A 15,733-nucleotide genomic window follows, 5' to 3' on the forward strand; every position below is an offset into this window, starting at 1 on the left:
ACGCTAAAAATGAGCGTCGAGCGTCAGCATGAAAAAGCACCTTAAAACCCGTATCAAACACATTGAAAATTGAGATTGAAGATTAAAATTTGACCAATCAGGACACAGAAACTTTAGTTCCTTTTTAGTTCCTTTTGTTCTGATTAGTCAAATTCTAATCTTCAATCTTTATCTTCAATGCATAGTCGGATTCAGGCTTTATAGTATATATATATCTATAAGCATATGGATTTCTATATTCGTATGTATTCGATATAAACTATTTTGTTATTCAATTTATTTAATAAAACAGACAATAAATAATATATATTATTCGTTTTTCAATAATCAAATTACATTCATATTATTTAATCTTTTATTTATTATCACAAATAATCAGATTTCATTTGTTGTAACCTTTAATTAGAAAGTAGTTATTTTCTAATAGAAACAAATACTTGTGCAGGATAAAAAGAAGTAATCTTTTGTCGAAAAGATGATGAATGCAATGACGCTATTTAGGATTATGCGGAACAGTGAGTTCGCGACGACATTTTGCACGTGTTCCAGAAGATACTGCACAAATATATTGGAAAATGAATATACGACAAAGAAAAATGTGATCCATCCGTACCGCCGAATCCATCCATGGAAATCGGAGAACGAATTTGCAAATAATTTGTTGAAGAATGTTATTTATAATGCAGGTAGAATATTATTTTATATGTAGAACTGATTAAATATAATATTTTTATTCGATAGAATATGTAGATAGAAATTTTCATCTTTTAGAATAAGATTTTAATATTTGTATTCCTCTGATTTTCTTCTTTATATATACAATAGTTCTAAAAGCACTGATTTTTTAATCTTTTCTAAAAGAAAATAAACTCAATTTGGTAATAGATAAAAATGTTTAACTCAAATTATTCAATATTATGAAAACTTACACAAGCAATATTGTTCAATGTGTTAATTTGTGAAGAAATACTTGTCTTATAAATTAGTAGCTTTATTATATTTAAAATGATATGTCAATACATTACATCTCGTATTAATCTACAGGTATTTTTTTTCAGATGGAATAGTTGCAATAAACAAACCATATGGCATAGCTATATATAATAAGAAAGAAAATGTAGACTCAGCTTTAACAAGCTGTCATAAAATTGTGGGAGCAGTTGATTATTCTTTACATAATGTTTTACCTTATCTTGCAAAAGAATTGGATGTACCAGTCTTGATACCATGCATGGGTGCAGAAAAGTGCATATCTAGTTTTTCTTTTTTTTTTTTTTTTTTCAAGAACATTTATAACTTTTATTACAAATTATTTTTCTTTTTTATAGATATATGACTGGTCTCTATGTTTTTGGAATTAATGACAATACATGTCAGCAGATAGAGGAAGCGAGAAGACGATTTCAAATGGGCAAATATAGAAAATACTGGGTAATCACGATCAGAGTTCCAAATGAAATTGAAGGAAAATATCATTTAGGAATGACTTTACAAAAATCTTTATTAGGAACCAAAAAGGTATATCTATCTCTGTGTACATATTCTATGTGCAAATCAATTAACGTTTATTAATAATTTTATATGCATTTCAGCCAGTTATATTAACAAAATGGACTGACAATGCAAGAAAGAGAAACGAAGTAAAAATATTAAATATAAATTATAGAATTATATCCAATTCGACACATAATTTGAGTTCCCTACTAGAAATGGAAGTATCTTCAAGAAAGTGGCATTCTATTAGATTATTTGCTTCTACTATGCTATACAGTCCGATTCTTGGAGATAATTATCACGGATCACGAGCTCAAGAATTCATGGGTACATGGATAAAAGTCAATCCATTTGCTGAATCTTGTTGGGATATGCCACAAATAAATAAACAACTGCTGCAGTTGTTGGATATAAAGCAAGATCAGCAAGAAATTATTCCAACTCATGTCCACTTGAGAAATATATATTTAACCTCCTTTGGCAAAGAGAAAAAGGATATAGAGCTAGAAGCACCTTTAATACATCCTTTTGATTGGACTTGTGAACAACTTATGTTCAAGCACATACCTGAATTAAACAAAGACAGTATGGAGAACGAGATAAAGATAACTTGTGTATAATATATGATAAAACCGATATACAATATTCACGAGTCTACTATTATAATAAAAATTTAAAGCTAATTGATGAAAAAGCATTTATTTCTTAATATATTTTAATATATACATACATTTTAATATATTCAGGTAGTTGTATGAATATAATGATTAATGACTCAATACATGTTTGCCTTTTAAAATTCTTCTTTGGAGAATTTTCCTACCGGATGGTGTTGCCATTCTTGCAAACCAGCCGAATTTTTTGATGCGCTTACGTTCACTAGGATGAGGAAAATGATATCTCATTCTGTTTCTAACTTGTATTAAACCCCATGGATTCCACAACGCAGGTGTCACGCTCACTGTTGAAGAAACCTGGCTTATAGCTCCCATCCGTCTAAAAAGAAAAAATGTTAAAATTTAACATTAGTTATTTTATTACTCAAGATTTTATTGCTGTGCCTATTACTATGTTAATATATATGAAATTGAGTGATATAACACATTATTTTATAACTAGAAATCAAATTTTACACGTACGGCAGAGATTGAAATATGCCGGAGATTAATTTGCCAATCATATTTTTATGTCGTAAAGATCCGAAAAAGATTCACGATATCGTGAAAATCGTTGCTCGGTATATCTCGAGCAATTTCAAGCGTGAAATTCGAGGTTAATTCTGCGCATTCCACACCATTCTACGCGCAAGCGCAAGTGATCATGTGATCAACTACGTAATAATCACGTGATCAACGCGTCTACCGAAAACTACCGAGCATTTCCGAAGATTGAATTGTTACGTTAGCTACTTATTAGTTATTCACGGCTTTACGGCAACGAGAGATTCGCGGCTCTAATTATTTATCGAGATATTTCAGTTAATCGTCTAACAAATTGAAACATCTTGTAGAATAAATGAGTACGTATTGAATTATACCGTTCTTTATATATTCATTACTTTTTGAAACTGTATATATGCATGTGAATTTTAATGTAAAATAATTACATATAATAAGGTAACCTAACCCTCCGCCGTACAATAAAATTTTGGCGCTAAAATGGCGCAAACTTTTCGTGAAATATCTCAACGGTTGTAACCGTAACAAATTTTTTCATCGTAAATGTATAATGTGTAGAATTATTAAATCTTTCGAATAAATCATTAAATTGGAATTCATATCGGCATTGTCGTTTCACACAGGCACATCAAATATTTACGGATCATCGAAAGAATTTGTGGACGCCTGTCCGGCTGGCATCAATCGATTCATCAGTGAACACCGTGTTCCCTGATTAACCTATTCTTGGGTTTACAATACTCTGGAGGCTGTTAAAGGGCGTAGCAGTATTAAGAATACAGCCCTTGAGAATGCGACACGACAATCGTGACCTCGGCCGATCTCGGCAGCAGGACATATATAAGGGGATAAATAGGTATGTACATATTTAAAAAATTGTGTGTCATGCTAGAAACGTAACACACCGATGGCTTTGACAATATATTGAAAAAATAATTTTGTTCAAATTTTATTCTCGTTTAAAATCTTATCAAATCACGAACAAAATATATATATATATATATATATATATATATATATATATTAAAACATTATCAATTTTGTTAAGAATTATATATATACAATTAAAATATATTTTCGATTATCTTTTTATTAATTGATTAAGCCACCGGTTCATTATTAAGAAAGACTTTCTAAGTTAAGGATATGGAAAAATTGAGAAAGTGTTTTAATTATTAATTGAAATTTATTATTGATTTAATAATCATAGAGCATTTTTCTACATGTATACATTAAACAGCATTTTTTAAATATTTTAAACAATATAAAAATTGAAAACATTGGCTAAAATAAGAGATTTAAAAAATATTCTAAATATTTTTGTTTGTTTTTTAAGATTAATAGAGATTTACTCAATTTTAAATTAAGTCGGTTGAACTCCATGACTGTTTTGTTTAGAACAACAATGTTTTGGAATATATAAATTATATAAATTATATATTATATAAATTATATATATATATCATTATATTTTATAATTATATAAATTAATATAATTATATAATATAAATATAATTATCTAAATTATATAAAAATTTATAAATTATATAAATTATAATATAATTATATAATATAAATTATATAATTATATAAATTATATGTAGTATTTTATTGTGTAACTAATAAACATTTATTTTTAAGATTGGTTTCATATAAATTACATTTTAGAAGTTAAAATTTTTATCATTTAATACTGATGTTTTTAATTAACACATAACATATAAAAATTTTTTCTCTTGCTCATTTGCAGTTTCCTATGCAATATATTAATCTTAAAAATAACAAATAAAAAATATATATAAAAATATAGAAAAATATTCTTCAAGTTTCTTTATCCGTTTTTTTCAACTTTTATATTGCTTATTTTGAAAATACTTGTCTAGTGCACATACGTAGAAATAATGCGACTAAACTAACAATAAGTCTCAATCATACATAATATTCTCTTTATTCATTCTCTCTTTATCGTATCCTTTGCTTGGAGAAATTTTTCTTTTATCTAATGCGCCGCATGGTGCCGATCTACCCTATGGAAGGATTGATCTCGCCTCTATGTCGATAATAATCGAACTGCTGTGACCCCATTAACATGTCGCGTGGAACAGACAAACGCATACACAATCGTCAGATATACTAACATTCATGACATCACCATCTCGCAATGGTTGCCTGATCTTAAGGCCGCATAGGTCCTTTGTTCCGATATGATTTTGGTGCATTTAACACGCGAATAATATCATAGAATAATAATATAGGTAAATTTATATTGATATTAGCATAAATATGAACAACTGTTTTCATTAATTAAAAAATTTATCTAAAATATCTAAAAAATTTAGACAATAAACTATTTCTAATTTTAATTTTTATATAAAACTTTGGAGAGAATATAACTTTATATAAAACTTTATATGAAACTTTGGAATATGATTTTTATTTAAAAACCAATTTTCTTTTTATTTAAATATATATTTTTCAAATCTCAATATCGTTATGTTAATACGAATATACTATCGTATGTGATTATCGAGAATAACGTAATGATACTATCTCTACTATTTATAATCGATTTAATGAGCAAGTTAATACGATAAACTATCGGGGTTTGGTTACACAGGAAAATACTGCATGTGCTTGCCATTCAAAGGGCGCACTTAGATATTGTTAGAATGAACTTATATCCCGTGGGTAGATAAATTTTTCATTTTTACATCCATGATAGGGCTGTGACCTATTTGTTATATCACGTGGAACATGTACGCGGTCGTTCTTCGAACACGCGCATATGTATATCACCGAATCTATTACCGCGTATATCTTATCACAACATCGATTAAATATGGTGCATCATGGAATCGATGTCATTTAAAATAAAATTAGCAAATTTGCAGAGTTTTTTAATTTAATACGTAGCAGTATACTAGAGCAGTCTGAATTCCTTTTATTAAATCCGCGTATAAGATTTGTGTATCTATTTTTCTATTTAAATATATTTAACATTAATAATCATAATAATTTTGTAATTAAAATTTTAATATTTTTAATAATATAAATAGTTTTGACACTATTAATTATTATAGTTGTGCTCTTTTACTTAATAATAAAAGTATTGAAGCATTGAATATATCTTATAAAACATATAATATTATTTTTATCTTATAATAATGCGTTGCAAAATTAAATTATCACTGAGTTAATTAATATCCGCTTTTATTCGAATGTTGAGAACATCTCCAACAATCTGTGAAAGCACTGTACGGAAGATACTAAAGCAAAGGGAACTTTCTTCCTTTTTAATTATTTCTCTCATTAATTATAAAAAGTAGGTGGAAAAATCCGAGAAAAAGACAGCTATTATTAATATGGAATAAAAAGCGCGGCTAGGTCTTGTTAATTTTTTATTGAGATAAAGAATACGTAATTTTTTTACAAAATTAAAAGAAACTTATTTCTATACATACTATTGTATGCAGTTATATATGTTTAATTTAGTTATTATTTGTAGATGAAAGTAATTATTCTATATAACACTTGCCTCTATATAAAACATTCGCTAAATTAAGAAGCTGATTTTTAAGTATCAATAATTAAAAAAAAATATTTGAAGTATTATAACATAAATGAATTAATTAATCTCATCAATCCATGCGTATAATAATTCTCATCAATTCACGCGTATAAAAATTTTTCAATTCACGAATAATAATTTTCATATTTTTTTCGCGTACTCAATTCTCAATTAAAACTGTACTTTCTCGTTGTTCTTTACAATATTATGTCAGAGAAATTACATGCAAAAGAGCAAACATGGAAGCCAAAAATGTGGAGCGCGCATTTTGTAATATTATAAGATAAAAATAATATTATTATTTAATATTTTCTATTATTAGATAAAATAGTACAATTATGATAATTAACAATGTTAAAACTATATAAACATCATAGAAATATTAAAATTTTAATTACTTTCATTACGGAAATATTAGTAAATATATTTAAATGAGAAAATACAAATTATATAAAGATCTCATATGTGCTGATGTGAAAATATACAAAATCGAAATGTTCTATAGTACCGCTGCATATTAAATTGAAAAAATTCGCGTGTTTATTAATTTTATTTTAAACGGCAAAGAAATGCCTTCGCATATCAGGCACCCCAACTGTCAGTTGACAAGATACAGGATGTGCCTTTTCCGTTGCAAGAGTTTCGAACCGGCACTCCCATCCCATAGAATCGCGCTCAATCGTCCATCGATTCAACATGAGCATGTCATAGCGCCGGGAGATTATATATTGATCAGCTCGCGTATTTTTTTTTCCTTGTATCATGAAGTAAGCTTATATATAATGTGCTTTGTGTATAAAATAAATTTAGAAAAAAATTAAAAAATTTTTTTTATATTGCTGTGTTATTCCGAATTTTTTAGTACAATTTAACGAAAAAGATTTAATGAGAAAAGAATTTTTTTTACATTTTATTTAGACTAACAATAAGTATAAAATATAACTTTTTCTTGTGTCGGCCGAATCTCGAAATAGCCATGATGCGGCCTCGACCGTGACACGCGCATCTCTCAGCGACAATTTACTTGTCAAATAATTCTTCCTACGACCGCGGGGCTTGCGATTACCGCCAAAGCATACGTAGTAACTTATGTTGCATGCTTATGTTACGTCGTCGATATTTCATTGTGCTCGCAGCCGAGCGATAAAAACGTGCAGTACCGAAAAATATTGGCATGCTGCGACTATAGTTGCTTATGGGTCGACTAAATCTATAGAAGAGCACGCAGAATGACATACTAATGTTTATATAATATTAGATTTTTATTTGCATATTTATTTAAAAAATTTAGCGAAAAAGAAACATGTGAAACATACTCATGAAACATAAAATTAAAAAATGCAAATATAATGCAAATATGAGAGTTCTGAATTGTGTGTGTGTGTTTGTGAGTGTATGCGTGCTTTGATTTTGTTCTTTTTTCTAAAACTTTCTATAATTTTCTAAAATTTTACTGAAAATAAAATTACAATAATATGGAATATATAAAGCTAAAAAATATATTAGAGAGATTGTTCATTGTTTGTGATTATGATACAAACAATTTATACAGGCAGTTTCTTTGACTCAGTTTTATCTTATAAAAGATACATCGACAGATTATTCGATGTATGTCTTTCTGATTCAGATTAAATTATCTCGCGTCATCAAAAGTTTTACATAAAGTAGGATTAAAGTAGGATTGAATTAAAAAAAGAAATATAAGAGTTAAAAATAATGTCACGTATTATGTGAGTCTTTTTAAAGATTTCTTTAATCTTTCTACAGTCACAATAGTGTTTCAAAATAGTGTACACTAATAATTTAATAATATTTATTTTAATAAAAAGATTCAGAAATTTAAGGCAGATCCTTTTTACATATAAATTCGTTTTGTGAAAGCATAAAGAACTCTTTTTTGTTTATCTTAATATTTAATTAATATTTAGATTTTTATTAATTTAGTTACCATAGAAAAGTAATTTTTTTATTATTCTACAATATTTAGAAAGGAAAAAATTTTACAATTATACATATAATTTTATCTATATCTTATAATCTATTTAACCGCGCCATGAATCGACCGACCTTTCGCGCCTCTTTCTATTTTTCCATGGAACCTTACAAACATTTTACTGCCGCAACTTATATATGATGCAACATCCGTCCCTTTGGCGCTTTAAACACAATATCGATCTCATTGTGTCGACAGCGTCGCATTGTCAACGTGAAAAGCTTTTTATGCGAAAGTATACTATATATTTTGAAAAATTCCACGTATGCATCAATCGAGCACGTTTCTTCAAGTTCGATCATGCGAATGCAAAGAATTCGCTATGGGCTTGCCCTTTGTCGCGGCGAATCCCTTAGAAATATGTCGGAAAAATTTGGCCGCGGAAATCTGACTCTAAACGGGCAGCTCACGTTGTAAGAATTGTCGTCTCTCGTCAATGGGTAATCTCTCGAACATGCTACGTTCGCGTTTTCTGACAAGTTGAGACCTACTTCAAGAAAATTGACGAGTTGACAGGTGACGAGTGACGGAAATTAGATCTATACGCTTTAGAGATAGTCTTTAACTTTCGTTCTCTTTTTCTTCCTTTCAATGATATATAGATAAGGTAGTAAAATATATATATATATATATATATATATATATATATAAAACTGCCTTCTCTATTCATTGAAAGGAAAAAAATGAATATAATTAAAGAGTAACTCATATAGTTTGCATTGAATGTCAAGATTAGTATCAAATTTGGAGATTATTTTCTTTTCTTATATAAAATTTGGCAGAACGCTATCTTTGCAACTTTTAAATTTTAAACATTGATTTTTTAAATTACATTTTAAATCATTAATTTTAATCCATTAAGAATAAAATGCCACATATATTTTGCTGTATAACCATAACTTGCAGAAATTTATAGTTTCGTTATAATGTCGTAAGTATGCGATATGCAGCCTATGAAGTACCGCCGATATACTTGCAAGGATTACTCTGCCGATTCGTTGAAGTTAACCGCATCGTCTTATTATAGATGCGCGGGATGTACCGCAGTTCCGTGCGTTTCAATCAGCGCACTTTGATGTAGTCATCGGGTAGTTTCATGCTGCCAGAAGCAGGAAGGTAGCAAGCATCTCTCAGTAATCATTCGTAGTTGCAACCTGCATAAGCGTGCGCATTCGACGCGGCAATTACGACGCTTCCGAGAGAGCTGAAGGGCGCATTCGGCGTGTCTAATTATGTAAATTGCGATCGAGTCAAATTAATTAGTTCGGTCAACTAATTGAAGGCACCCGTTGCTTGATCGATCGATCGTGAAGTCGGCGAGTTCAGAGATACATCGATGATGATGAAAAATGATCGGAGTCGCCCTTCGTCGCGTCGCGATATATCATATTCTTGATCTCGATCTTGCCGTACGTTGCAGACAGTGGCACCATTTAATTAATGTGTCATACAAAAGTGATTTGATGATCGGTGCCGTACGAGTAAAATTATTGTAGCAGATTATAAAATTATCCATCATTAGGATTTGAATATCAAGCTAGGCGCGTTATGATAAAATCAATGATAAAATTAAAGATTATAGGAATCTCATCGCATAATATATATAAAAATATTATTGTATCATACAAGTTTCTAAATTGTATGTGTGTGTGTGTGCATTAGCAAGGCTATAAAAAAATCTCCATTAAAAAAATAAGTTTCAGAAATATAATTACACACAGCTCTTGAACTTCAGTAAATTATGCAATATCTTTTTTATTTTAAATCCTCGATTTGCGCACGCTTTTTTCGACACTACGTGGTCAGTGATGAAAGAGAAGACGCTCAGGCGAAAATCGGAGTAATTTTGACCCTCGGTAAAACGATTCCTTGAATCTCCCTCGAATCTACCGACGTAATTGCATGCATGCAGCCTGATGTAACCCGATGCACCGCGTGGGCGATGCAGCCCGATGTACCGGAACGTTGGTTGGATCCGTTAATAGATAGGAGATGCATCGAAGGGCGGGAAAACACATTTTCGATTTTCCAATAAATCTAAATTTTAATGTATGCGCACGCATAACTGCGCATTTCATTTACCAAAGCAATTTCATAATGATGCTTGAAAACGATGATTGCCCGGGGACCGGCTCTCTCTCTCTCTCTCTCTCTCTCTCTCTCTCTCTTTCTTTTTCTCTCTTCTTGTTTTCTGTGTATTACTCTTACCAAGAGATAATGCGTATAAGTAGAGCGGCTTTAAGCCGGAGCATTACTGTTCACGATGAAATAACAGTGATTACGCTGCCCGCGGTATAAACTCGCGACGCCTATCACGATCGAATAGCGAGAAATAAAAAGACCCTGTCGATATACGGATATTATACATTCTTCCAAATATATTTGATTGCAATTATCGCAAAGATAAATACTTCTCAAGAACTTGTTAACAATTCAGATTTGTCATTTTTTATACATTTCTTAATTATATACATATTATATGAAAGATATATTTTAAAAAATTGTCTCTTTATTATATAGTTCAACAAGTATGATTTATTTCAATTTTTAATTAAATAATCGAGTTGCATCTTATCGCATCACGAGAACTCGTTGTGCAACAGAATCTTGGTCGTATTTACGTATAAGTGGATAGTAACTGACATCCACTAAAGGATATTGATTCCTGTACTTTAATATGCATGCATAAAGTAAGAGGAAGCCGTCCGGCACGCAAATCTTAAATGAGCATAATAAACGTAATGTGTATCCTGTGTGTGTATGTGTGTAAACTAATGCAATACAATTTATCAAAATAGTTTTTCCTACAGGAAACATAACTCGTCTGATAAAACCTATGAATTACAGATAGAAACTATTTGTCGTTGCTAACTCATCGTGTTTTACTTACTACGTAAATTACAATAAATGCTGTTCATTAAAATAAATAACATTTTATGCCACTGTAGCTTATATAATATATTTCATATTTAAGACATGCACACTGAGAGCTTAATTTTATGGCTTTTATCATAAGAATAATTCGTGAATTTTTATTTAATATATCAATTACATCACAATTAATTAGAGCAAACGAACCTGCTTTAAAATATGTCAACACAGTTAAGATTGTCATTTACTTCTTTTAACAATTAGAACAACACAAGCACGCGCCATTCTTCGATTTTATGTTAAAAAGAATGATATTTAAAAAAAATAATAATATAAAGTTTGTTTAAACTCGATTAATATTTTTTCACAGAAATCAGCTGATTAAAGCGTTAATTTGCTAATTAAATTTTAAAATAATAATATGGTAAAAAATTAAAATAGTAATATGTTGTAAATAATATGTTATCATATCTTATTCTCGATTAATATTTTTTGACAGAAATCAGCTGATAGCTGTCAAAAATATTATTAAAGTATTATAACATATTAAAACATGTTATTATTTTAAAAATTAATTAGCAAATTAACGCTTTAATCAGCTGATTTCTGTCAAAAAATATTAATAAAGCGAAAATTTGCTAATTAAATTTTAAAATAATATATAAAAATTATAAAATAGTAATATTTTATTTTATTTTATTTTATTTGTTACAGGTAGCATTGCTGATAAGCTGCGCGCGAGTTTGACTGTGCGAGATTCTCAAGTGTCGAACGGACATTGATTCGTGCGATTATATAGTTACATAGTTTTCTCATCGTTATTTCTCATTGCGCAATGTACGCGAAATACACGTCGCGTCGGGAGTGCCGTGTAAAGTGTCGGGCAATCGTAATTATTCGTGTTTTCGCGAGCGTCGTGAGTGCTACCATGGACCAAGAGAGGAGGAGGAGGCTTGGTGGCATCAGGCGACAGCGGGGCAACTGTAAGGTATGCAAAATAAATATATAATATTTCTTTTAAGAAATACATTATATTTGTTATATGTGTTTAAGTATCTCTCTCTATATATATATGTATTTTATTTGTTATTACAGGTAAGCTTTAGTAACAAGATAGGAGAAGGAGACCAGGAGAGGCATTGGGCGACACTGGGGCAACTGGAAGAGCATGCTGATAAGCTGCGCGCGAGTTTGACTGCGAGATTGTGCGATTATAGTTTTCCCATCGTTTTTTTTCATTGCGCAATGTACGCGAAATACGCGTCGCGTCGGGAGTGCCGTGTAAAGTTTCGCGTGTCGGGAGTGCCGTGTAAAGTGTCGGGCGATCGTAATTATTCGTGTTTTCGCGAATGTTGTGAGTGCTACCATGGACCAAGAGAGGAGGAGGAGGCCCAGGGAGGCATCGGGCGACAACGGAGCAACTGTGAGGTATGTAAAATACCTAAAAACATTTTTTTTTTAACTGCATTAAGATATTCGATCGTTTGCAGACTCTCAAAATACCCTGTACACACACATACACCCCCCTCCCCCACACATACACACATGTATATACATAATTTGAATATTTTGTTTTCAGATCAATGTGTGCGCTGTGGACTACAACTCCGCTATTGCACGTATCGGTGAGTGAGAAATTGTTTATTTCGATCGAGTTTAAAGTATTATAACATCCCTTTCTAAAAAAAGCATGTTAAGTCGATTCTCGCAAGTATTGTTGCATCTTTTCCGCGATGTTTATTGAATGTCTCGATTCGCATTGTGCGTTATATTCGTAGCATCGAGAGGCTGTCATCGCGAGAGTTAGTAGTTTGACAGTTTGTTCAAAATAAAATAAAATAAAATTATATGTTTTAAATAATATGTCATAATATTTTAAACAGTTATCAGCTGATTTCTGTCAAAAAATATTAATCGCGGATATAGTATTATAATATATTATTTACAACATATTACTATTTTAATATTTTTTACACACATTATTTTTACATTATTATTTTAAAAATTTAGCAAATTAACGCTTTAATTAGCTGATTTCTGTAAAAAATATTAATAAAGCGTTAATTTGTTAATTAAATTTTAAAATAATATGTTAAAAATATTAAAATATTAAAATATTAAAATAATAATAAGTTGTAAATAATATGTCAGGTATAATACTTTAAATTTGATTAATATTTTTTGACAGAAATCAGCTGATAACTGTCAAAAATATTAATTGAGTTTAAAGTATTATAATATATTATTTAAAACATATTATTTTATTTTATTTTTTATTTTGAACATACTGTCAAACTGCTAATCCTTGCGATGACAGGCTCTCGATGCTAGGAATTTAACGTACAACGCGAATCGAGCCTATCAGCATCGTGGAAAAGTGGCAACAATACTTGCGAGAATCGACTTAACATACCTTTTTTAGAAAGGGACTTATAAACATATTCATTTTTACAATCTCAATTTATAATCCCTATATTTAACATCTCATGCTATTGTAAAAGAAAAGCTTTTTGCCTCTTTTAATCTTTTTTCAAACATAAATTTTCATTCTGATGTTATATAACTATTTTTGGAAGATTCGGTGTAGTATTTTATGGCCAAACAAATGCAGATAAGACACGGGTCGTAACGATGCTTTTATCTATATAGCGTTTCGTGCTAATTTGTTAATAGGATATCCTGGTTGGCCCATATCGAGCGATTTTTTTAATCAGTTTTCAGCGCGCTGATACGCGCTATTATTAGAAAAACCTTCAGAGGAATCATCATTGCTTGGGTCAGTGTACGACACTATTGAGACATGCTAAAACAATTACTACTAATAGTTAATAGCTTATATTTCAAAAAAATACACATGATTATGGCCGATTCATAAATCTACTTAACTTATACATTTCACATGTAAATGCATATTTGTTGAACACATATTGACGTTAATTGCATGCAGTTTAATTTTTTAATTCTTAAATGCATTGTTTTATTGGCAATAAAATAATAATACAGCTTGCAGAAAGAAACATGTCTAATAAAAGTGATATTGAAAATATATTCAGAGAATGAAAATAAATAGCAAGTTGTTATATATATTTTTTTAAATAAAATAAAATTCAAAATAAATTATTGATTATTACAAATACTATATCTAATGTGCTTACGAGTCAATGTGTGTTGACATATCAATGCGATACGATTATATAAAAATGCCTCCATATTAATATTGAGAAAAAAATCTTTTCGAGCTCGTTACAACTTGATATTGCAAACTAGATTTAATGTGCTTAACAAACTAATTAGTTCTCTCTTCATGCGTACATTATCAAAACATTAAAATTTACAAAATATTTTTAATCTAAAATAATTAAAATCGGTATTTGACTACTTTTTTGTAGAAGCTATTTATAATATATATTTTTTTAAATATCTTACTATTTATGCTTAATGAATTTGCGGTATAAATTTATTCCAAAAACACGCCATAATATATCGTTGAAAGGTGCATCTGCAAAACGAGAGAATTGCAGTAATATAAACATATCTCAAATGATAATCTGCAGATGCGAACGGTCGGATTCAACTGATCATTTACATAAAACAGACACAGTCGAAACTTTCTCATTTAAGGTTCTAACTAAACTTATAGCTAATCTTGACATTGACAGTGCATGAGTATACCCATCTCTGCGTCATCGACGCTGAATCCGCCCTACAGGATGTTGCAAATCTTGAATTTTTTTATGCACTGTCTGATTCATTCTCACATACAAAGATAAAAGAACAATAATAGTTAAAAAAATTTTTTGAAATTCCATGCAAGTCAACATTTTAGATTTTCCATATTAATTTTTTTTATTAATTTATTATTATTTGCATTAGTAATTTTAAAAAATGTGCATATATAATTTATATTTATGTATATTCTAATATTTATATATTGTAATACTTATGGATTCCAATAAGAATTTAAATTTGATATTTATATAGAATAGCAAAATTGTGAACGTATTTTATTTGAAGTGTGAATTGTTAGATGTTAAAACGTAATGAATCGTAAAGCTGATCAGATATATTGACCGGAAAGGTGGTGTATTAATTTCCGCATGATTTTGCAACGTCCGATACAACGTGCAGTAGTACAGTGTAACTCTTAACGTGAGAGTGCAACGCTTTGCCACAAGGTTTGGTCGGACCGATCGCATACAAGTACCTGTCTCAATTGGTTGATTACGGGTCCATAAATTCATTTCGAGACCAAGTTGAACGAACATCGCGTCCACTGCAAGTTTCCCTCTCGCTTTCTCAATCGGCTGCATTATGCCTTAATCTATGCCCTTACGGCCGCACGTGCATTTTGCGCGATTATACATATATGTATACGTATGTGCAATATATATATATATATATATATATATATAATATATATATATATATTATATATATATATATATATCCGACTAATGTTGAAATTTCAATATCGATTTATCGTCACGCCCCGGCGCACCTTGTAGGTTCGCGATACAATTAACAAGCGACAATTCGCCGCGCGTCGGATTTCCGGTCGCCCCTTTTGCGTACCTTTTTTGCTCCCGTTGATTGACCAGGCGGATTTGATTTAACAATACGAGGAAGTAT

General features: G+C 30.0%; 3 protein-coding genes across 8 annotated transcripts in view; 2 read left to right on the forward strand and 1 right to left on the reverse strand.

Annotated features, from left to right (window-relative positions):
- The first annotated feature begins 106 nt into the window (after nt 1-106).
- On the forward strand, nt 107-2,165 carry LOC145940729 (pseudouridylate synthase RPUSD4, mitochondrial). 2 transcript variants are annotated; one of them, XM_083046630.1, is made up of 5 exons: nt 107-241; nt 446-686; nt 1,059-1,245; nt 1,329-1,518; nt 1,593-2,165. In XM_083046630.1, the coding sequence occupies exons 2-5, from the start codon at nt 476-478 to the stop codon at nt 2,112-2,114; spliced, it is 1,110 nt and encodes a 369-aa protein (XP_082902756.1). In that variant the 5' UTR covers nt 107-241; nt 446-475; the 3' UTR covers nt 2,115-2,165. The 2 variants fall into 2 exon arrangements, with proteins under 2 accessions (XP_082902756.1, XP_082903571.1); XM_083047445.1 differs by lacking the exon at nt 107-241 and having other exon boundaries at nt 428-686.
- Mrpl34 (mitochondrial ribosomal protein L34) lies at nt 1,926-2,803 on the reverse strand. The gene is made up of 3 exons (XM_083048509.1): nt 2,634-2,803; nt 2,225-2,490; nt 1,926-2,061 (listed from the first exon to the last, which is right to left on the reverse strand). The coding sequence occupies exons 1-2, from the start codon at nt 2,672-2,674 to the stop codon at nt 2,262-2,264; spliced, it is 270 nt and encodes an 89-aa protein (XP_082904635.1). The 5' UTR covers nt 2,675-2,803; the 3' UTR covers nt 1,926-2,061; nt 2,225-2,261.
- Nucleotides 2,804-2,889: 86 nt separating this feature from the next.
- LOC145946625 (thrombospondin type-1 domain-containing protein 4) overlaps nt 2,890-15,733 on the forward strand; it is a 120,504-nt gene continuing 107,660 nt past the window's right edge. For all 5 annotated transcript variants that reach the window (XR_014427190.1, XR_014427147.1, XM_083056613.1 and 2 more), the window contains exons 1-5: nt 2,890-3,013; nt 3,296-3,528; nt 11,819-12,092; nt 12,200-12,532; nt 12,684-12,729. Coding sequence is in view for 3 of the 5 variants with exons in the window: in XM_083056613.1 (XP_082912739.1) it covers nt 11,940-12,092; nt 12,200-12,532; nt 12,684-12,729 (532 nt within the window). In the remaining 2 variants the exon portion in view is untranslated. The remainder of the gene's footprint in view (nt 3,014-3,295; nt 3,529-11,818; nt 12,093-12,199; nt 12,533-12,683; nt 12,730-15,733) is intronic.

This window comes from Prenolepis imparis, unplaced genomic scaffold (assembly GCF_030444845.1).
Source record: "Prenolepis imparis isolate NDT839.2.m4 unplaced genomic scaffold, iyPreImpa1.0 SCAF_1, whole genome shotgun sequence".
In the NCBI taxonomy this organism is placed as follows: domain Eukaryota; kingdom Metazoa; phylum Arthropoda; class Insecta; order Hymenoptera; family Formicidae; genus Prenolepis; species Prenolepis imparis.

Excerpts from the sequence above, each read along its gene's own strand:
- LOC145940729 (XM_083046630.1), top strand. The coding sequence starts at position 476 with ATGATGAATGCAATGACGCTATTTAGGATTATGCGGAACAGTGAGTTC. Across the intron at positions 687-1,058 it reads GAATGTTATTTATAATGCAG|ATGGAATAGTTGCAATAAAC; the intron begins GTAGAATATTAT and ends ATTTTTTTTCAG. Across the intron at positions 1,246-1,328 it reads CCATGCATGGGTGCAGAAAA|ATATATGACTGGTCTCTATG; the intron begins GTGCATATCTAG and ends TCTTTTTTATAG.
- Mrpl34 (XM_083048509.1), bottom strand. The coding sequence starts at position 2,674 with ATGATTGGCAAATTAATCTCCGGCATATTTCAATCTCTGCC. Across the intron at positions 2,491-2,633 it reads GGCATATTTCAATCTCTGCC|ACGGATGGGAGCTATAAGCC; the intron begins GTACGTGTAAAA and ends TTTTCTTTTTAG.